The sequence below is a fragment of the Rhyacophila brunnea genome, unplaced genomic scaffold (genome assembly GCF_057557595.1).
Source record: "Rhyacophila brunnea isolate RB1 unplaced genomic scaffold, BYU_Rbru_1.0 scaffold_22, whole genome shotgun sequence".
Lineage (NCBI taxonomy): Eukaryota > Metazoa > Arthropoda > Insecta > Trichoptera > Rhyacophilidae > Rhyacophila > Rhyacophila brunnea.
The window spans coordinates 24079378-24104205 of NW_028232882.1; the positions used below are offsets into that span (position 1 = coordinate 24079378).

Genomic DNA, 24828 nt, shown 5'->3' on the forward strand with positions numbered 1-24828 from the left:
ATGTATTAATTAATAATCCAAACACCCCCATTATTACATAATATTATAATTTACCACTCGGTACCATATCTATGTATATCTGAATGAAATGGGGCTAGTTTATATTATGCAGAATACTTGTAACTGTGCCCTTAAATGAATCAAATTTTCAAAATGAACTTTTAACGATTAAACAAATTGCTATATATTAAAAAACAATGTTTTTACAACATTGAAAAAAAAAATATATGGACATTTGTATCAGAACATAAATTGAATGTATGTAAACGTTCCGGAAAGAAATATTTATAAATATTTTTTATATACTTCACAGAAATACACTTATTAGAAAAAATATGGCACCGGACAGGACTCGAACCTGCATCCATCGGTTTTCGGCCAATGTGCTTTAGCAATTTAGACACCTGTGCCATTCCTAATTACGACGAAATTAATTAAGAGCTCAGACACACGACATTTCAGTTAGCGTGTGTTGACGCAGGTCTTACTCGATTCCAAATACATCTGATTAGAATGCCCAATTGTATTTTTTTTATTCAATTGGATATTCTAATTGGATGCATTTGGAAACAAGTACGACTTACGTCGACGCATACCCACTGCAGTGTCGTATATCTGAGCCCTAATAGTTATACAACTGTGGCTAAATTGGTAAACCACATTGGCCAGAATCCGATGGATGCAGGATTAAGTCCTGTCCGGCGCCATACTTTATTCAAGATTTTTTCTAATATGTATGTTTCTGAGGTGTTTCCAAATTACAATCAATAGTTCAATAAAGAATATTAAGTTCTTAAATTTTTGAAATTATTTGATGAATAAAAAATAACAGTTTATTTTATTATTATTTAGATGAACAATCACGCAAAAATACAAACAACAGTATGCCAGACATGCATTATAACAAGGTATCAAAACAGACCGCCATCTTTAATAATATAGAATATCAATTTTTCTATGACCAGCAATTTAACTACTCTGAAAACATTTTGGAAACACCCATCGAGTTACGTCATAGGTGAAAAAAATTTGAATCCATTTAGGTCTCGTCCATAAATACTTTTTTGTCTGCCCGAGTGGGTTAATTCACTTTGATTGAATAAAATACCATGTGAATTCGACCAAACTGACATATTCGAAACCATGATCTACTGAAAAAGACGGTAAAATGAGTCACACAGATCATAATTACCATTTTGCAAAATTGATACGGGAAATGATTTGCTAGGATAGCTGGTGAGCCAACATCTGAAGTTCTCGTGGGTCGATTGAGGATCAATAACTTCAGAGCAGAGCCGATCGAGTTCCCCCATCCAGCTGCTGACAAGGTGGCAATTCTGAAGAACCACCCAGCCACCCGTCTCTATAGCGTTGTTAATCATCGCGGTAGCTATCGGTCCCTGGTATACAAGTAATTTCAAAATTGAATATCAGACGTATATCAAATCTACATTACTGCAAAAATTAAGTCTTTATTGCTCTTACACGCGCATATTTTTATGTGTACTTCAAATGGGCAATTGTTTGTTCATTGGCATTGTGAAAATTAATGAGAATAGACATACGCATTGTGATCGCACATCGCTTGACGTCAATACAATATTATGTTGGTGAAATTTCACATCTTCACTTTCAAAGTGACAAAAGGCTGTATGATCCGCCTTCTTATCTCCTAAGTGCTTCTAAAGTCATAGATCCAGTATCTGGCGTAAGCATCTGTTCCCAACGCTCAGTAAACATTTTGCTCTCAGCTTTCGTAAGTTGCAATGATTCGTTATTGTAAAGCAGCACCATCAGAATGCAAGCGTCGAACAAGGGGGGAGCATTTGGTGTTTTATAATAAAATACTATCAAAATAGTCAAATATATCAAAAAATACACAGATTTAAAGCGACAGTTTTTTTTTATACCATGTCCGATCTTAATAAGATCATATGGGCCTCCACAGGGTGGAGGTTTGTATTAACAGATTTTTGTTTTTACGAGCTTTGTTTGCTTGCTTTGTTTGCTCAACCTGTTGGGTTCATACTCTGACTGACTAACAGAAATTGTAAAACAATATGTGTATTTGTCAGACCTAGGATTCGAACCTGGGACCCATCACGTTATAGACTGACGCTGAAGCCGCTCAGTCATCGTGGGTGTACAAGTGACAGTACTGAAGTGAAACAGTTTCTTCTTCGGCCATGTCCGATCCTAATAAGATCATATGGGCTGCCACAGAGTGGAGGTTTGTATTTACAGATTTTGTTTTTAACAGTTTAGTGCAGTGTAACATCCAGACTATGAGAAAATCACATAATCATGCCCGTACCTCCGGGTGAGAGCCCAGTCCTTTACATAATGTCCCACGAGAGTAGTCTTTAGTCACTAAACAGCCGATCTTGGCTGCTTGATGTTAAGTATGACTAAGTATCTGGTCCTAAAGAAATAGTCGAGAACATGTCTCTACCTGTCCCTGTCCTAGAGAGATGGTCTCTAGGCTGACGACCTGTTTCTCGGAGGCAAACTTGAGGAGACCCGCCATAGGGTCGGAGCCGGCTGACAGGATGAATATGAGGGGAGTGCAGCAGGTGCTGTCATCGTACGACTCTAGCAGGTTGAAAGGCGGTGGCTCTATGTAACTCTGCCCCAGCTTGGACACGACGTAATGCTGGACCATCGGGGTCATCTTGTCAGGACGTATACACCTGGTGATGGGAAAACAGATTAATTTGAATGTCGGGGTCATTATTATAACATATTAAGTGTCATCACACGTGATACTAATCACTTTAAAGCTGTTATATTAATATTTTGTTTGTCGAAGTAAAAGAATCAAATGTGACAATTGCGCTTATTTACAAAACCATTTAACCAAAAATGAGCTTCATCGCTGAAGATAACTTTTTCGTGAAATAATGGGTCTGTTCAAATTGCTCTAAAGCCCAATCAGCAAAATTGTGGTTATTCAGTTTTGTGATTATCACAAGATAGCAGGATATGAAGGTTACCAATTTTGTCCAACCAACAGCCTAATTTGTTCTAATTATTCTTTTTTGCCATCACTTTCCTACGTTAAGGCTCCGTCTCCATCGAGTATGGTTTTCTTCAACATCTTTTGTATTGGTAGAAAAATATAGAAATTTTTGCTCTATATAAAAGTAATCATAAAAAAGAAACATTTCGCTTTTGTCAAATGCCATATTATATTATCATATTTTATGTTATTATAAAAACACAAATTCAACATACGAATCGATACCCTAGTTTTATCGTGTCCGGAAATTTGTACGTATGCAGTTTGCCGTATCTCACTTCACCGTGTAATGTTGTATTGGAAATAATATATGGTCGTATATGAAAGACCGTCCAACCTCTTTGGGTCGTATAGTACCGGCATAAAATTCATGTCTAAATAATACAGTTCTTGTCGGTTTACAGGAAGCCAGGGGCAAACAAATTTTGAAAATAGCCGAATTGTTAGGTTAGGTTAGGTTGGGTTTTCATTCATGAATTCATGAATTTCGCCAAAATCGGTTATGAAATTGGTGCGGTTCCCGCCTGGCTTCCAATAAACTAACTTGTACCTAAAACACTACCGAAATACAAGGGAAAGACACTAGAAAATTGGTATGTAATTAAATTAGAAATACAGAACGTGTAATTTTTTCATCCCTTTCGGATAAGAAAAAGTTCATGGCGAACTGTGCTACGGTGAAATGTAATATGTAGAATTTACATATAACCTAGTTTTATACTGAAATAACTCAAAATTTTTGAGTTAATAATGCCATCCGATGTAAAAGGTTTTCTCTTTATAATTCAATAAAAAAAAATAATCAAAAATGTCTTCAACGGGTCATAAAATCGAATCACCTTTTCAGGGATTAATCATTACTTAATTCAATTATAAACAGGAATGTCTGTAAAATTTCAATGTAGAATTTCGAAGTTCATTTTGAACTAAATAAAAAATAAACACATTTACTTCAAAAATCAAGGCAAATAACATTGAAATGAAAATTTGTGCAAAATTGTCAAACACCATTATCTCAGAAAAAGGTATTTTGACTTGTTTCACTATAGAACTAAGGTATCGTAATGTTATGACCTGTTACTATAAATAAAACTAAATATTTTTACATTTTCTTACCTAAGTAAAGCAAGCCTAGTCAAGCCCGTGACATTTTCATACGGTGATGGAAACTGTATGGTGTGTGGATTGGAATTGTCATAAAACGCTTTCCACGCTTCGATGTTTTCCACAAATGTGACACGAAAATCTTCAAGACTGAAAATATACATAAGTGATATGACTTTATTATCTCATGCAGACCATAACCAGAGATAATCAAGATGTTTACTATAATACTCCTGCCCCTCAGAGACTAAATTTTGCAGTCAATTCACCATAGTCAAAACAAAGCTGCATGTTTAATGCTTGCATGCAATAAGAATCAAATTATAGGTAGGACATCACAAATTTGAAGTACCTATGGTGGCAATTACAAATGGCGATATATTACGGTGAGTCAGCAGCGAAGAGTGAAGGTAGGCTGTGAAGATTCGACAAAAATATTGCACACTTTGTTACTCATTATTGTTTTCATTGAACTAACTAACATTACAGATGGTGTAGGTTAGTTTTTAAAATTCCATTAAACCCTGCATAAACAGTATGCAAAATAATAAAAGGTATTAACACAATTCAATGTCAGCATTAAGATATCAATATGCTGACCGTGAATTGACTGCAAAATTCATAAATGTGCAGCAGATCTAAATATGACATATTTTAAACATATCGACTGCACGTGATTAGTGCCACGGGTGAGTTAACTCGCCAAAGCATGTATATCACATCAGGCCATGGACGAGTTAACTCGCGGGTTCTTGTAAACGTCATAACTTCTGAATGAACTGTTTGTGTATATTTTCTAAACAATATTTATCATTCTAGTATGAAAATATTCACGATAAACTCTTCCAAAAATAGCAGGCCTACAAGTGTCCACCTAGTAAAAATTGGCTGACAGTGATAAGGTCTGCAAACCGGCTAACTCCATTTGGGAAAATTGTTCAGGAAGGAGAAAAAAGATAATTTAACCATCGAGCGAAATTTAATAATTCCAAAATTAAAAAACACTATTTTAGCTTCCCTTTTATATAAAGAAATTTTATATAAAAAGCGGAGTTGTTCCATTTACGATATTAGAAATTTGGCACCTGCAGTTGGCTGTTTTGTGTGGAGAACGATAACGCATTTATTTATAGATTAAGGAGTTTGAAATTTCGTGTTAGCATAGAAAACATGCTTTATAACAAAATGCCATCAAAATCTCATTTTTGGTGCAGTTGGTTGGTTTACAGATTAAGCAGTCGATATGGTCAATACCCGCTGATAGATGAGGCTCTGACAATCTCGGCCCAGGACTTATCGGAGAGCCATTCAAGAGCGGGATTTGGGTAAGGATTCTCCAACGCAACTCCACCGGTGAGTAAAAATGTCAGCATGTCTTCTAAAACCTCCCCCTAAAACGAACACAAATAATCAAGTTAGTTATTTTAAATCTATGACAAAGAAATTTGGAAGACATCTTGATACGCGTTGAAATTAAATTATTGATACATCCCTATTACAGGCGGGCTTCTCCCGGGGTAAAAAATCATTTAGTAGTTATAAGTCGAAACGTAACCCTGACCTCTAGAAACGGCTTCATAAAACATCTAATCTGATTCCTTGCTCAACTACGTAAATATTTTTATTCATAAGTAAAGGCCTTCGTCCGGTGTGTGAAAATCACATACTGGGCGGAGGTGTAATTAAGATAAATTTAATTTAATTTAAAAAGTATAAATGATGATGGATGAAAGAGATAATTTTAAGACTAAATATAATATATAAAATATAAGTATTCAAATACAGTAAATTTTGCCGTGCATTGCGCAAAGGTGAAATCCTCGCACGCCGGCGCCAGGGTCAGGCTCGTGATTTGCCGAATCCAAAGATCATGCGATCAGATTTGGCCAATCACGAGAGTCCTTCTTATTGGTCGGCGTGGGTCCGAGGAATTTGAAAAGAAAAAAAGTCAGTAAGCGTCCCTTGTAAACTGTGTACGGACCTGCGAAACTTATTGTAAAAACTAAATGTATAAACCTGTAAAAAAAATTTTTTAAATATAAGACAATACCAAGTTACGCACAAGACAGACGTGGTTTCATTTAATTTCTCCTCAATTTAAAATATCTTTTTTTTTTGTGAACCCGGGGTTCTATGACGCCTGAGCTAGCCGCCGGAACCCCGGACATCTCATTATTTTACAATAAAATTACAAATTGCATTTACACTCCACTGTATTAACAATTATTTGTTTTTACAAGAAATGGATGCGAGCCACTCGCTAACCTATTAGGTCTGGGCAATACTCTGGATCCAAATACACATCGAAAATATGTGAATTGTACCAGACCTGGGAGCCTGTGATAAAAACTACGCTTACATAATATTCAATACAAGATTTAAGAATGTTAAATTCGTATTAATGAAAATATATAATTTTAAAAGACTTCAGATATTATCATTTTTCTTACATGCGATCTCAAAATTCCCAAAGTCAAAACGAATGAGAAAATCAATTTATCTTTCTCGAACAGACTGCGGCAGACGTTTCTGTAAATGCTCTTGGTGAAGTTGTCATTCAGGCTGGTCAAGCGCTGCTCCAAAACGTCCGTGGGCGGAGAGTTGACGATGGATTGATTGTACAGATTAATGAACCTAGACAAATAACATCATATTATAATGAAACAATTCACAAACAAAAGAAATAAATATTGAGAGAGATAATATTATAATAGTACATGAAGAAGTGTTTATAATATAATACCTATATAAAGTTATGTTCAAATACAAAAAAAATTATGTTTAGAAATATGCACCTGTGTTTTGCACTACACAATAACAGGACACGGTCTTTTCAGCAGAGACGCTATGTTAGATTTTGTTTTTAAACAGTTAGGTGAATAATAGAGTGATGAAACAAAATAGGTGAATATTGGGTATAACGTGGAGAGATCACAAATGACACTAATGAATAAGCAAACAGACAAGAATAGACAATGTGCTTGTCGGCTTGACCAGAGCGAGAGAAAGTGATGGAATATTTTTGTTGTAAGTCAGAAATAGAAACTGTAACAACACACTACCAGTATAACGTTAGGTGATGAGGAGTTACTAGAGCAGACCAAGCAGCCTCTCATCATGCTGATAGTGAAGAGGCGACATTGAAACCGGCACGGCCACATGCCTCAAGAGAATTTCAATCTGGGTTGCATGTTCTTCAAGTCAGCCGAATTCTGGCATCCTGCAAGGCCACTCAATACCATCCACATAGTGTATATGGCGGAGCTATGGAATGCTGGCATGACCTAGCATGATGCAAGACTGCATTTTATGACTTGACCCCTTTTTACACTATAACAGGTCATAAGGCCCACTGACATAAGTAAAACAATCACAAACACTCAAGCTGTGAGAAAATCACATAAATATATTGTGATCTTGCCGGTAATCCAACTGAGGAGCAAATAGGGTCAGATATAAAATTACATAAGTTACATGGTGAGATAGGTAAACTAATTTCTGTTACTGCCTATCAGGCTCTGAGAATAGTTTGGTTGTACAGAGCAGATGTATTGAAGGAAAGGGGAATCAAGAAACGAAAACTGTTTGAAGATATATTATCGCACCGTGAGTGTAAAACCAAGGCATCTGCAAATTTTTCAATTTCAAGATTAAATGCAAAACAACTGCAAAAGTCGTGAACTTGATAATGTAAATGTGAAGTAACTAAAAGAACTTACAATATAATGTAGATATAAACCAAATATTATGGTTTTTTTTAAGAAACCCTATTTTTCCTAACAAAACGAAGACTTCAAACCCTAATATATCCAAAATATGTCTTTTGTAGATGCCTTGGTTTTACACTCACAGTGCGATATCTTCACTTACCATGCCAACGAGTATTGATACATTGGGTCTATGGCAGCCAAATCAGATATGCAGAAGAATAAGATGGAGCCGTGCTTGGAAACTGGAATATATTGCGCGCGTGCCTCATCTATTTCTATCTCGGTGATAGCTGCAATCTTTTGCTTCTCTTGTATTTCCTCCGACAGAACTTTGCTGGACGATAGGATTCTGTTTGCTGACTCGTCTTCAAGGATGTTACCCTCCGAGGAAAGGACCTGAGTTGACAGTTTTCATTTGTTAATTTAGTATTTTAAGCAGTAACTCAATAATACATGACTTCTCTCTTGTACCTATTAAGTAATAATATTATCTAAGTTTGAAATTCCAAAAAATTGTGTGACCCAGGCCTAAACAAAAACGAACCATAAGTGCAAGTGCGAAAGCATTTGGCACACTTATATCTCCGCAATATGCATTAGAGTGAGATAGAATTAAATATTGATTTGGATGACTACAGTAATTTAAAAACTGCGAGTACGTGTTGCTGAAATTTATTGTTTTTATGTTAAATATAAAGTTAGTGGTAATTATTTTTAGTTAATTTAGTAGACAATATGGTTAACTATGTTTTGTTTAAATTTGGTAGCCGTACTGAGAAGCAACATGGTGGTATATAAAATAAATTCATAGTTAAGTTAATAATAATAAAATTGAGGTTCTACTGTGCGTTATAATAATATGCAAGAAACACGGCTTCATTTTGCCGAACAATACCCACTCTTTTTATATTATCACTCTGAGCGTGTAAAATTATTTATGGATGACCTCTTATTTAAAAATATGTGACAATAAACATTTTCTCAGATGGCAATAAAATGAGATGATGTAGCAAAACAAGCTGGCCAATTGGGAATGCCATATTAGTAGATGAAAAAATTCTTGGACTGGAACGAGTTCATAATGAAAAAGATTCTCACCTAGGGCATCCCTAAACAAGGAGAAATAATGAAGTAAGTACATACTATCTTCGCCACACCCGTTGCCCTAGTTCATCAAGTCGCTCAAGCTGATATTCAGGCCACATAATGGGTAAAAGGTTTGATGTCTTCATTTGATTCACAGCTCTGCGATGAATGTGATTTTGTTGATTTGACTCAAATTTTAACGACACAGAGTAACGCTGCAACTTTCAGATGGCTATGTGAACGTCGACAAACCGAAATGAGGCCTGACATTGATGAGGACAGAAGAGATCGGTAACATCGTAAAGTTGTATAAAAGAACGGTTTTTCACTCGGAGGAGGAGACGCCACATTATTATGACAACGGATCGTAGTGAAAACCTCAGTAAAATTATTTAATAAAAACTTTTTTTCACTTTATTGCGATGTTGTAATAGTTTTGTAAATTTTGTTAATTTCTAGCGGAATACGTGACGTGAGTTGCGGAAGTCTAATTAAGATCACTAATGTACCAACTTGTACAGCATTAGGGTGCTGAGAAAATAGGATGAGTATGCAATAGACAAGGGGAAATGCAATCATTTTATGGAGGTGGCCGATATCTGTAGTTGGCTGTGATACCAATAATGATGAAAGATCCACGTTTGACAAATATGAAGGCACAGGTGGAAAACATAAAACAAAACAAATTAGAGATATATTCTGGATAACTGTAGTCCACAGATTGTTTGTGGTCCATTGCACAATACCTCTAGAATCTGGTCTTCGATCGCTTTAAGAGTTCTCTTATTATTAGCGCCTTCTATAATAAGCTCATTCTTCTTTTCCTCAAGCTCCGGTCGATCTTTCGCGACCACGATACCAAGCAGTTGATCTTGTAATCCTTGAGGTGTAATCATGAAATTTAATAGGGTCACCTGTAACAATATAACCTCATTTCATTAATTATTCAAATGCTCATACACAAAAAGGTATTAAACTAATTAATATATTGAAATCTTCTTCTATACCTATAGATGCAGTCAAAATATATAAAAGTGAAACAAAAAAAAGGACCTATGGTTTATTTGAAAAGAATTTCACATTAAATTTCTACTATGACATTTATTTGCCAATTTGCAGGGCGTATAAAAAGACAATCCGTCATGATGGATAGATAAACAACGCTTTGACATTATTATTTAGCTAAAAATTCAGTAAAATCGTACATGCATGTGAGCTAGTAAACTTAGTAAACAGTCATTGCATGAGTTAGGAAATCGAAAATGCCAACATAGCAATGTTAATTTCTATGTAGTTTACCAACTCAACTAAGCTTCATTTGTTTGGCAAATGCGTATTATTATAAATATTAAATTGAAAATAATGTCCAACTATTATATACCTAGTTCAAATTCCTTAAACATACTACAACAGGCTATCCGGCCTAATCATAATAGTCTAGTGAAACAGTAGTATAGTAGTAGAAATGAAATAATTATATAAACATCTAGACTTTGAGAAAATCACATAAAGGTATTTGTGACCTCACCGGGAATCGAATCACGAGCCCTTGGATGAAAGGGTAGTGCCTTACGCAATAATTAATAGTCATGTAACTGAACATGTGGAATGACTGCAAGGCCACTAACCTTCACAGCAATCTCGGGAAGATAGTGTGGGTTCCTCAGGCGAGTGGTGATGTAGAGGCGGAAGTTCCTGTTGTACTCGATCATATTGTCTGCAAGGCAGATGCTTTCCAGGCCACCGCTCTTTATGATGTTCATCTCCAGGACGGGCTCCAGGATAGCGTCCAGAGTCTCCATGATGTTCTCAAGGATGACGGGCGTGCCGGCGCGAATGGCAAATTCCAGAACTCGTATATAGTTCGAGTCAGAGAGCTTTATGACCTTCAGATTGTTGTTTCGCTCCATGTTTTTGATCCATTTATTGGCTTGCTCTGTAATAATATGTAAACAATTATTTATCGAACATTAGGCATTTTATAAAACTGTAATAATTGGGCTTCAAATTTTATATTTTAATTAATATATGCAGTCGGTACACTAGTATTCCATTAAAAATTTGCCTACTCAAATTGTTCATGCTGTATAACCTCGATATAACAGACAAAATATCCGGTCAAATGTGACAATTGTTAAAAACCTCTTATTAATGTTATACATTGGGAAACACTGAGCTAAATACAGATCTCTTATGACTTTTATCTCAGGCCATATGCATAGTTATACTTGAATGGGCTTATGCGTTATATAGCTATCTTTATTTTATCTGTTTGATGAATAAGATAGGTTCGCCACATAATATGATTTTACGTAATTCGATAAAAGATTTCTACCTTGAGGATCAATCATGAGAGGCCACCGTCTGGATTTGTTGACGATGATTCCATTTTCAATTGAGAAGTTATCGACGGGCAGCCCGGCAATGTTCCAGTCACGAATCGTAACAGGCTCTCCCAGAATGGTGATCAGAGAAAATTCGCCTGTGCACGGTACATCTGCAATAGATTCACAACATGCATTTGGCAATTATAATGTAATCAACGATCTAGGGTGTTAGACATACGAATATATGAAAAGCTCACCGTATTCCTGACATTTTTGATTCCACAGAGCGACGAGTTCATTTCTGTAATTGACAGTGAATGCACCCAAATAAGCAATAAATCCAGCTGACAGAAGAACATCACCTAAAATATAACAACTCATCTGTAGTAAAGCAATAAATCGAATTCTGATAATTCGAAATTTCTCAAAATATGATTGCCGTACAAAATTATAAATACATTCGTAATGTGAAATTTAAATTTAAGACCTAGTGATACCATTACGTCGCTGTAAGACTGGTTTGTCGAATAGACCAAATGTCAAATGTTCAGGAGACGAAAAACAAATTTCATTATCCTTTATTTAAATACATGGAGGTATTCAAATTGTTGTTTTTACACCATATGAATGCTGTATTCATTACAAAGTAATTTAAAGAAAAGGATGATTCTAGTCCATTTAGATACAAAAAATCATTCTGTATTAAAATGTTGATTTCGACAAAAATGGATATTCGACAAACCAATCATATAGCGACGATTAGTCTGACATTCTGGGTTTATAAAAACTAAATCAGGTTTTCAACATGACTTTGTCATTTGTAATTTGATTTTTTTAAAATCTTTTGTACTCTCATTTCAAATAAGACACCCATGCGAGGCTATTCTAACATATCAGTTAACATCCAAAAAGATTTAAATGTAATAAATATATCACACTTATCACTTTACGTATTCAGGCAGTTAATTATCACAATAAGTTAACCGTCTGAACTGTCAAAAAGTGCTATATTTTAACGGCTCCTCTCTTGGCTGTGTTAACTTTTAGAGCAAGACAGAGTACGTCAATTACATATTGAGAATAGAGATGCAAGGTGCAACTGTTTTGAAAAATAATTACGTCACGGCCGCCGCTCGCCTTAATTTACAGAGCCCCGCGAGCTGTCAAATATCGAGTGACTAACAGTAACACAATATTTGTTTTACTACATGCTGCTATCGCAATGGCTAATAAAATTGTAGGTTATATTGATATGTTCAACACAAAATTTTGGGACTTGGGTGGATCCGCCAGCACGAACATACACGAATTTTATTTTAGGTATGGTCCCAATATTGAAGCTCGATTTGATATAAATAAAAAGGATTTCAAGTTATATATTTTTATAAAAATCGATGTTTTTTAAGATAAATATAAAAAATATTAAAACGATGAATTAGTCAAAAATCTAAACGACGAAAAATTGAAAACTTAATAAACTAAATTTTAATAACAAATATGACCATAAATTATAATGTAATAATAAGATGTGACCCTGCAATGAATTCAAATTTTATTACATATTTTTACAATAATTGTAAGTTTATCTTTGAATTAAAAAAATAAAATCTTTTTAATGTTTTCAGATACATATTAATTAATTAATACAGTTGAAATTTTAAATTATCAAAAAAAATCTCAAATTGCAAGCTTCGAATTTTTCCGCTAGGTTCTCTGCTGGCGTGCCTCTCCCCCTTAAGCAAGTAATCTTAAATAAGGTTAGGAAACAAACGAGTGAATGTCTCACCAATCATATTGGAGAGCGACTCGTGTAGTATATGTGCGAGATGCGACCACCTAGACTTCTCGCCTCCCAGTCCACCAATCAACTTCTCGGCTCTTTCCAGCTTCTGCGTGCAGACGCTTATATCATCTTCTAGGCTCTTCTTTTTGCGGGTATACTCGGCGAATTCATCATTCAGCGCTTGCAGTTTGTCCAGAACCTGACAGATTTGTGGAAATAAGTAAACAAACTGAACAACCATAATAAAATAAAAATGATGGTTCAGTCCTTCCCTGTTTCAAGCTAGTGCGTATGATTCAGTTTTGTGTCCCTACTCAACATACCAACTTCAAAATAGGATAAAGGAGCTTGCAAATAAAAGCTGGAGAGTGGGTTTAAAAATAAATGTCTCGAAGACATAAGGAGGCAGATAAGAGTACATGATATGATGGACATATCACTCGATGACCAATGGACAAATACCGTCATACAGTTGTACCTACCCAAGGAGCACTAAACGACTACAGGGATGCCCTAAAGCCCGATGGACATACAAACTCAAAAGTTCAGTGGATATAAACGGCAGTAAAGAATTAGTAATTGAGAAGAGTGGAAGGACCTAAAGGATGCCTTCATCCAGCAGTGAATTGACCGTGGTTAATGATGATGATGACTGAACATAGTGAAACAAAAATAGTGATCACTAGTGCATTTTGCAATTAATTCTCTTTCTAATAGTTTGTCAATCAACATGGTCAATACCTCAGTTCAGGTACCCATGTGCAGTCATTATCATTGTTTAATCTTAATTGTAATTGTACCTCTCAATTCATTAATTGGCAATGATCTTTCGACACATGGAAACATTTAACAAGGTGACATTTATAAAAGTGATAATTTACCCCTTGAAGCTGCGCTCTTTTCTGGTTCAAAGTGGACATCTGAGCCTGCAGTTCTCCTTCAGCCTCGGCTAGGGCAAACTTCTTCGGCGCCACCACCTTGATGACTCGGTCGTACACCTCCATGGCCCGCACCCACTTGCACAGGCCCTCGCAAGCCGTCGAAACCTTTGTGATGACTTCCGGATTGAAGTCCCGGTCCGGAATATACCTAGCAATAATAATATTATATATATTATATAATATTATATTATAATATATCTCGAGCTGTCATCTCGACTACATTGAAACAAGTATCAAGATGCTGTTTACATTTGGAATGATACATTTTTTTTTTGACCATGTCCGATCCTTCTGTTGAATCATATAAACTTGACTTGACTAGCTTATACGATCAAAAAAAATTGTATTTGATAGAAATAATACTGAAATGTCATTTTGACACTCATATTGAATTCCATAGTAACGCACGTATATATTAATAACTAGCTGAAGTACCCGGCTTCGCACAGGGTCGCTTCGTGGGTATATTTATCTTAGATATTTAAAAAAATAATAAGAGGTAATTGTTTTTTTGATATTAAAATATCTGTGTTATATAATATGGCAATATGAAAATAATTCTAATAGGAGTAAATGTCAAACAAAAGACCACTAAATTAAAATCGAATCCAAAATATGCAAACGTTATTGACGTTATTAATATGTAGTAAAAAAATCAAAATTGCATTGAACAAACAAACAATAAACGTTGTATTTTATATAATACTAATTTTAGAAACCTTTGCGGGCGTGCGCACAACTGGTCAAAATTTCATCGCAATCGGATGAATGGTATAAGAACGCATACAAATAGAAGAAGAAAAAGATGGTTGTACTAATTCAAAAACCTTCGCGGGCGTGCGCACAACAACTGATCAAAATGTCATCACAATCGGATGAATGGCATAAGAACGCTTACAAATAGAAGAAGAAAAAGATGATTGTACTAATTCAGAAACCTTTGCGGGCAAGGGCACAACACTTGATCAAAATTTCATTGCAATCGGATGAATGGTATAGGAACGCATACGAATAGAAGAAGAAGATGATTTTCTAATTCAGAAATCTTTGTGGGCATGCGCACGACAACTCACTAAAGTTTCATTGCAATCGGATGAATGGTGTAGGTACGCATTCGAATAGAAGAAGAAGATGATGGTTGTACTAATTCAAAAACCTTTGCAGGCGTGCGCACGACAACTCACCATAGTTTCATTGCAATCGGATGAATGGTATAGGAACGCATACGAATAGAAGAAGAAAAAGATGGTTGTACTAATTCAGAAACCTTCGCGGGTTTGCGCACAACAACTGGTCAAAATTTCATCGCAATTGGATGAATGGTATAAGAACGCATACGAATAGAAGAAGATAGAATAGAAGAAAAAAGAAGAAGGAAATGGTTGTATCAATTCAGAAACCTTTGCGGGCGTGAACACAACACTTGATCAAATTTTCATTGCAATCGGATAAATGGTATAGGAACGCATACGAATAGAAGGAGAAGAAGATGGTTGTACTAATTCAGAACCCTTTGCGGGCGTGCTCACAACAACTGGTCAAAATTTCATCGCAATCGGATGAATGGTATAAGAACGCATACAAATAGAAGAAGATAGAATAGAAGAAAAAGAAAATAGAAAAAGAAGAAGAAGATGATTTTCTAATTCAGAAATCTTTGTGGGCATGCGCACGACAACTCACTAAAGTTTCATTGCAATCGGATGAATGGTGTAGGTACGCATTCGAATAGACGAAGAAGATGATGGTTGTACTAATTCAGAAACCTTTGCAGGCGTGCGCATGACAACTCACCATAGTTTCATTGCAATCGGATGAATGGTATAGGAACGCATACGAATAGAAGAAGAAAAAGATGGTTGTACTAATTCAGAAACCTTCGCGGGTTTGCGCACAACAACTGGTCAGAATTTCATCGCAATTGGATGAATGGTATAAGAACGCATACGAATAGAAGAAGATAGAATAGATGAAAAAAGAAGAAGGAAATGGTTGTATCAATTCAGAAACCTTTGCAGGCGTGAACACAACATTTGATCAAATTTTCATTGCAATCGGATAAATGGTATAGGAACGCATACGAATAGAAGGAGAAGAAGATGGTTGTACTAATTCAGAAACCTTTGCGGCGTGACCACAACACTTGATCAAAATTTCATTGCAATCGGATGAATGGTATAGGAACGCATAGAAATAGAAGAAGATTGAATAGAAGAAGAAGATGGTTGTACAAATTCAGAAACCTTCGCGGGTGTTGGCACAATTACTGACGAAAATTTTATTGCAATCGGATGAATGGAATAGGAACGCATACGAATAGAAGAATATAGAATAGAAGAAGAAGAAGAAGAAGAAGAAAATGGTTGTACTAATTCAAAAACCTTTGCGGGTGTTACCACAACAACTGACGAAGGTTTCATCGCAATCGGATGAATGGTATAAGGACCATACGAATAAAAGAAGATAGAATGAAGAAGAAGAAGAAAATGATGATTTTTCTAATTCAGAAATCTTTATGGGTGTGCATACAACCAGTTACCAAAATTTCATTGCAATAATATGATGAATGGTATAGGAACCATACGAATAAAAGAAAATAGAATGAAGAAGAAGAAGAAGCTGATGATTTTTCTAATTCAGAAACCTTCATGGGTGTGCATACAACCACTTACCAAAATTTCATCGCAATCGGATGAATGGTATAGGAACGCATACGGGACAGACAGACAGACATTCATTTTTATATATTTGTATAGCCTATACTCTTCGCGCAAGTGCAAGCAATAAGTTGACAAAGTTTTATCGCAATCGGATGAACGGTATGGCTGCGCATTAAATACGAACAAACAAGCACACAAATATTAATTTTTATATATTAGATTTAGTTGTTAGGACCCTAGCAACCAATAACAGTGGATTGGATTACGGATTTCTTCCGAAATAACTTTTCATACAAAACAGAATTAACTGAAAATGAATTTAATTCTACTTAAAATGGCTAAAAGTATTAAAAAAATGCATTGGCATCGTGTTTTGATATATTCTAAAAGTTTCAAATGTCTAGCTAGTCGGGAAGTTAGTTGAAAATCGATTGCAAGATTTGTACCAGACAAACAACCACCGGACAAATAAGAATACGACTTAATAAAAACGTTGAAAAATGTTCTTATTTCCGACCATGTCCGTTTCTTATAAGATCATATGGGCCTCCACAGGGTGGAGGTTTGTATTAACAGATTTTTGTTATTACGAGAAATGGATGTTAGCCACTTGCTCAGCCTATTAGGTTCATACTCTGACTCATACATAAATTGAAAAACAATATGTGCACTTGCCACACCCAGGATTCGAACCTGGGACCCACGACACTATATAGTATACCTAAATGTCCTATATAATCAGACATTATTATTATTCTATATACATATAATTTTACATTTTCAATAAAGAAATGAAGAATGAAATGAGCACGGGTATTTTGTGCAGATCTGTAAAAACATTATTTTGAAGTCGATTTGGTGAATGTTATTAGTGAATAAATTAATAAAACTGTACCTCTCCCTGATTCTCTTCATAATGGCCGGATTAATGTTGTCTTTATCATATGACTTCAAGTTTTCGAAAAATTTCAAATCGCCCAAGAGTTTTAACGATGGACCCCAGAAATCTTCTGTCATTACACCTACAATCAAAATGAGAAAGAAATTTGTTTTTATCTAGTAACAAACTTATTACATTACATCACCATGATCGATCCTAAGAGGATCATATGAACCTCCACAGAGTGAAGGTTGTATTAACAGATTTTTATTTTTACAAGAAATGGATGTTGGCCACTAGCTTAACATATTAGGTCCACATTTTGGGTCCAAACACACCTTGAAAAACATGTGACCCAGACCCAGAACTCAAAACCAGGACTCACGACATTAGAAGCTGATACATTACCACTCCATCATCGTGGGCGTGGACAACAAATTTATAGCCTTCATTCAATTATTTTATTTTCACATAATATAATGTGGGGTTGCTGTCAAAAGTTGGTAAGTCGATAATTTAGGATTTTAAATGGATTATGTGTTTATATCAGAGCGTTGGAGCGGAGCTCGGAGCAGGAGCACGGAGCACTGGAGGAATGTGATTTTACCCGGAGCACCGAAAATTTGGAGTGCTCCTCTGCTCCGGATGTTTTTTTTTATTATTAAAATCTAATGAAAATACTATATTTTGACAGTTTGCAACACTGGAATTATTTGAAATACGGTAACACTGCCGAGTGATAAATAACCTCACTTTTTGACAGAAGAGGCAAATAATGAGAGACGATTTGCTGTCGGGTTTTGTTTAATATTAATAATGAAAATGACGATTATTTTAAAACTACTTATTTTTTTATTTTTTTAACATTTATACATACCTACTTATTAACACTTTTCACCCGGAGCGGAGCCGGAGTAAGTATTAGTTCCTGGAGCGGAGCAACTCAAAAAAGGGTCCGCTCCAACGCTCTGGTTTATATTATATTAATATGTATGCTAAAAAAAAAATCAAGGTCATCCGATAAATAGAACATGCACAAAAAGCACATAGAAATTAGTATTTTGCCTGATTTTATAGGACGTGTCAAACTTCAAATTGCAATTACTCCGTAACATGATTTTGAGACTTGCCAACGTTTGGCAGTAACCCCACGAATAAAATATCAACCCTGCAAATCCAGCACTACTTCCAAGCATCTACCTAACAATATCGTTCTCCGAAAAGGAAGTTCCTGTTACATTTTTCCAGCTGTGGTTGGTAGTAAAGTTAGTAAAGTCTAAATCTATGTATATAAAAATGAATGTTTGTTTGTCTGTCCCGTATGTGTTTCTATACCATTCATCCAATTGCAATGAAACTTTCGTCAGTTGTTGTGCGCACACCCGCGGAGGTTTCTGAATTAGAAAAACCATCTTCTTCTTCATTCTATCTTCTTTTATTCGTATGGTTTCTATACTATTCATCCGATTGCGATGAAACATTGGCGAGTTGTTGTGTGCACATCAACGGAGGTTTCTGAATTAATACAACCATCTTCTTCTTCTTCTTCTTCTAATCTATCTTCTTCTATTCGTATGCATTGAAACGCATGCCGGTTACTCGCTAGTTTATAATAAAAGTATTTACCCAGGGCATTGGGTTTTCGATCGCTCTTAACCCCCTTCATGACGCAGACGGCCTCCATGACGAGTTTCACTCCGGATGGAGGATTCTTCATGGACTTGACGAGGGTGATGTCGGCGGGCCTAAGGGTGTCGAGGGCGTTGACTGCCGCATTCAGGGCGGGCACAGCCTCTGCCAGATCGCTCTCGCAGTCGTCCTTGATTGCCTGCGCTGCGGCTGCCGCCTCGTTGGCCAGAGCCTCGTCAGCCCCGACTATCTGTTTACGATCATAATAACTATAAATTAACATATTAACTAGTTTGCTATATAACTCAAAGTCACATATTTCAGTATAAATACAATAAAAGTGATGCCGCAGTAATGACTAGTATAGTCAGCCGTCTAGACCAGGAGTCAGCAAACTGTGGCATTGGAGCGACATGTGACTAAAATGAGTGTGTAAGGCGAGCACACGCGACTAGTGAAATTTTGATTTTGTTATCTATTTTCGTAATTGTCACAGCGTATTTTCGAATCAGCTGTGCCGGCTTTTCTTTACGCGTAAGCCAAATTCACATTAAATGAATTGTATAAAAGCAAATAACGCCACTGTCCTTCAAAGTCATTTCGTGATAAATCAAATAAAACTGATGCTGGGGTAATTCTAATACTTTATACGAACATGTGAGTTTTAAGTGAACTGTTATAGATATTAGATACAGAAACAATTATTTTTAAACTTAATAATATAATACAAGTCACTAAATTTAATGATATGGTGATGGACAGTGGTGAGTTTGCATTTCAACATTTGCAAGTAATATAGGGTGGCCATTTTGCTAATTTCTTATGCTGTCTCCTAATTGGCTGGTTTAAACAATAGCGTCACTACGTGTAGACAGTGGTGACTGCATGTAAACCGAATTTATAAATTCATTTTTCACGGTTTTCTGGGGATATTGAATTTCACCTGTTACGTTGTACACATACACAAGAATATGGAGAATATTAATTGTAAATTTAGTATTAGAATTTTAGAATTTTTCTGGACAGTGGCTCTTTTGCTTTTATACAACTCAAATGTCCAATATCAGTACAATATATTCACGGAAAATTTCTATGTGCGAAAGTAAAGGGAGTGTATTTTTTAAATGATTTGAATATATCAAATTAGCCATACTTCATAATATGTATATGCATACATGAGAGAAAGAACAAGTCAAACAAACAAGCCTTTGAATTAGTAAATTTGACACAGAAACAGTTGTTAACATACAAAATTGTTCATAACTCAATCTTTTGGCTCTCTTGAGAAGTAATAATTAAAATTCTTTCACACGCAGATTTTATATTTAGAACCTAATTGGTTTCTATTTTGTTGGTCTTGTGACATCATATTTTTTATAAAAAATGATTGCCCCCCCCAAACTTCTTTGTCATAAATCATTGTGTTATATTAAACGCCCACCCTATGCTCGGGTGTGACATTCATTCATTGATGACAATTACCTCTTTCTGTGCCTCAACAACAACGGTGTCCTGTTCAATCTTGATCATGAGCTTCTCTGTCTTATCGGAGGTGTCCACCAATTGTGGGTGGAGCGCCGTCAGCTTCTCCTGCATCACGGCCACTTGCCCAGCTGCAAAATCAAGCTGCTCCAGACCTGATATGTACCTGAAAGTCAACACATCCTTTACTTATTTTACAAAGTATTTTGTTTGTCGACCATAAGTTGGCCAACTTCTATAGTCATTCTTCAACACCAAGGATTCATTCTTATTCGAATAGTAATTATATTGACATGTTCAATACCTCCACAGTAAATGACTTTTTTTGTGTAGGCACCTACTCAAATTTTGGAAAGATCCTAACAACGGTAGTTATCAAAGTAATTGATACTTTGATTTACAAATACAAAAGCCGACTGCCAAAATTAGTGCAATTTGTGAATCTCTTCAGAAATGTAAAAAGTATTAGTTAACTTCATCCTAATTAGCACCAATGTGCATCCTACATTGGCGCGAATCCAATGGATGCGGGTTCAAGGCTCGCCGAGTGTCGTATTTTCTCAAATGATTTTTTTTGTAGGTACCTTGTGAGGTGAGTTATATAAAAGTAGGTACCTTGTAAGAGTATTATTTAAGACTAATATCTCATTAGTTGACTCGATTAATTATTTTTCTTAGAATTGACGATTTACACCTCTTGAGTGTAGTATTTTTATTGTTATAAAGAATTTTGACCTATTATTAGGTTTGACGATTTATTATAATAATATGCTGTCCAGTGTATTGTTATTAATAAGATAGGGTTTTTACTAATTAGGTTTTTTACTGACACTTCAGCTATTCATATTTTGTTTATTGTATTTTTTGTTGTAACCTCTGACTAAATAGGTAGGTAATGGAGTTTTTACCTACTTTATTGTATTGATTTACTATATAAGGTAGAGTTAAGGGTGTTCGTTGTCAGTGTGTGTTTGCCTTTGGTGAGTGTACACGACGCCTGAAGATGCCGAAAGGCGAAACCCGGGTCGCAAAAAACGACTTACATGGAATAGTACAGAGTTTGAATCCATTAGAAAGAATATTATGTTCTCAAATCTTGTGAATTACACATACGTTTTGTTTGAAGTTTGGCCAAATATATACTTATAAATTTACCTGTTTCTTGCCAGGTTTATCTGCTCCACTTTGAGTTTATACAATGCTTGGAACGCTTTGATAAGTTCCAAGTATGACGTTGGTGTTACATATATTTTACGCTTTTGATCCTCATAGAATCTAAAATATAAACATTTTGTTATATATCGATATTTTGCCAAAAATATGTTAAGTACAGTAAAGTTGTATCATTCAGATCCGATTTACATTTCAGTCTATTCATAACTATACATAAAACATTGTCAAGTATCAAAAAGACGTGTTTATTATTGTTGCGTGCATGTTTTGTGCACTTCAGAAGCCGTTAAACTTGTGTGATCCATGGATGCAGTGCTACAATTTGCACTGCAATAAGTGTTTACATTTTCATTTTATTGTTATGAACGCGACAATATGTACAGCTAGCAGTAAATCTACGCATATGCAAACGGGTTATAATAACGTCTGTACATGTGCATGGATTTACTTACTTACACCAATAGTGTGAATTTGAAACTATCGCGATAATAACTGTTTACACTTAAAAGTGCTGACTGTCTCTCTAACCTTATTCTTCAAGAGTAAGAGAGACGTGATGTTGTCATTTATGGTACTATTTGACAGGTCGTGAAAATCGGTTAATCTCACCTGGCACTAGATTCCGTGACACTGGTATGAAAGAGTTTGCAGATTTTGACGCAAGCCTCCCGAGTGTCATCTGATACGTTAGACATCTGCTTCAAGAACATGTTGGCCACCTTCTCCAAAGCTTCCTCAGGCCACGCTGTATACCTAAAGAGATTTTCATTAATTTCATGAAAGACATTGTATTATGTAAAATAAAACATAATATGTACTTATTCCATATTTATTTTTCATAAAACAGACGAAACGGGCCCAGATTATCATTACGCGTACGGCATATAGACGCATCCTCAAAATTCCCGTGACTGACCGGGTGGTAAATGTAATAAAAGTTCTTAATCAAATGGGAAAGGACTGGGAATTTTTGCATAGTTTCAAAACCAGAAAACTACAATACTTCGGGACCATTATGAGAGGACACAAGTGCAGCCCCAGACTCATATAGCCAATTTAACAACATGACCGTTTTTATTCAATGAATCTCCTAACAAATTGACTTGACCTACACATATCTAATGTTTAGAAATGATGTGTGGAAGATAGCTATGTGTACTGGAATTTTCTAGCCAACTATCCATAGAAGACGGCACCAAGGAGAAGAAAAACTATTGGGCTGAAACCTTGTTCGGCTTTATAGCTGGAGCAGGTCCTGGGTCATGCACTCACGCACTAGTAGGCAAATGGTTCTGGTTATCACTCGCAAGGTATACACTTATAAATATGAATGATGATGTCAAGTTTGTATGACACACCCTGTGCGGGTAACACGGCTTGATCGGTGGTCTAATTGACTGAGCTCGTGAGACTTGAATTGAATTATTGCTTGGACGACGGTCACACGGTAACAAGTTGATATGGTCACGGACTACTAATAACTGTCTGTGTATAATCACAGTAGACTGATGACTCGTTAAATAGTTAAGCACCTGGATGACAACAATAAATGAGGATAGTAGGTATGAGATATTTGTGCGAGTGTAAGGATTGAATTGGGATCATAATCGGCCCAACCATTATAGAAAACAAACAATGTCACAACCTCAAGTTCATTTTGGTGGAAATGCGGGTTAAAGCTACATACACTGAACTCCCCATTTACACGGTAGATACATTCCACGCGATACTGTGTTAAAAAAAACGTGTAAAAAAAGTATACACTAAAACACTTAAAAAAATTAAAGGTAAGAACAATTATTCACTATGTTTTAACACATTCTGGCCAAATTGGTCTCCAACATGCATTCAGATTTGATAGTTTTGCACCGTGTTATTTCGAAATCGTGTAAAAAAAAACCATGTAAAAAGGAAGTTCAGTGTATTCATTTATTAGGGCAGAATAGTTAATATAAAACTGACTCATTACATCGAACCACATCAAAGATCTCATTATAGATGGCCAATTTATATACAATTCTTTGCCAATTCTATGTGTGTGTGTGTTATAATTTTAAGAATTGCTACAGCGATATGACGAATCTGAAATTATCTAGTATTCCGGTATGTTTTAGCAGTATTGCATATATCGCACCTTGAGTGTAAAACCAAGGCATCTGCAAATTTTTCAGTTTCGAGATTAAATGCAAAACAACTGCAAAAGTCGTGAACTTGATAATGTAAAAGTTAAGTAACTGAAAGAACATGCAATATAATATATATATAAACCAAATATTATGGATTTTTTAGAAACTCTATTTCTCCTAACAAAACGAAGACTTCAAACCCTAATATATCCAAAATATGTCTTTTGCAGATACTGCAGAAAACCAAGCACTCACGGTGCGATATGTACATATTGATAGTTTACCAGTCGATGGTGCAGCAGTTGATGAGGGAGGGAAACATCCGGAGTCTGTTCCTGAAGGTGTCTCCGATGGGAGACATGGCAAAAGCGATGTGCAGGTTCGCCTTCACTCTCTCAACGTACAATCCGAACAGCGCAAATGGCGTAGTTTCAGATTGACCCTGCAATTAATACAAGCTTATAAACACACCACATTAGTGTCAGGTTCGATAGTTTTCTAATACCACTGATTTTGAAGTATTCATAGTGCCTACCTTATCAGCTTATAAATCTGCGCACATCACTTACTGGTGATAACTGAATTACTTACTTCACCCAGAATTGGGGAATAGGGCAAGCACGAGGCCATGCCATGTCTCGCGCCTCCCGTCATATGAGGCCTGCAGCGTGTAGATCGCTTTTGTAGCACCACTGCAGGATGAGGGAGGGTTGACAGAATCCTTAAGGCGGTGCTACAAGGCTACGGAGTGTTGCACTATCCGGCGGCATCCAGAACACATGTCCCATTGACATGAAGCATCTATTCGTGACTTATTCAACTCCGTTTGATCTAATCAAATATGACTGTCATCTGCGTACTCCAAATCGCACAGTCTGTCTTCGCATGCGTCACTAATCAGAGAATAT

General features: G+C 35.9%; 1 protein-coding gene across 1 annotated transcript in view; it reads right to left on the minus strand.

Annotated features, from left to right (window-relative positions):
* Nucleotides 1-24828, minus strand: part of LOC147070253 (dynein axonemal heavy chain 3-like) — a 45317-nt gene that overhangs the window by 7965 nt on the left and 12524 nt on the right. Inside the window, exons 11-26 of the mRNA XM_085949927.1 lie at nt 24205-24362; nt 22404-22547; nt 21777-21896; nt 20622-20787; nt 19137-19389; nt 17526-17652; nt 13911-14118; nt 13033-13228; nt 11255-11416; nt 10548-10855; nt 9666-9833; nt 7994-8229; nt 6574-6757; nt 5378-5514; nt 2453-2690; nt 1193-1400 (exon numbers count right to left, since the gene is read on the minus strand). Coding sequence (XP_085806053.1) covers nt 1193-1400; nt 2453-2690; nt 5378-5514; nt 6574-6757; nt 7994-8229; nt 9666-9833; nt 10548-10855; nt 11255-11416; nt 13033-13228; nt 13911-14118; nt 17526-17652; nt 19137-19389; nt 20622-20787; nt 21777-21896; nt 22404-22547; nt 24205-24362 — 3013 coding nt within the window. The remainder of the gene's footprint in view (nt 1-1192; nt 1401-2452; nt 2691-5377; nt 5515-6573; nt 6758-7993; nt 8230-9665; nt 9834-10547; nt 10856-11254; nt 11417-13032; nt 13229-13910; nt 14119-17525; nt 17653-19136; nt 19390-20621; nt 20788-21776; nt 21897-22403; nt 22548-24204; nt 24363-24828) is intronic.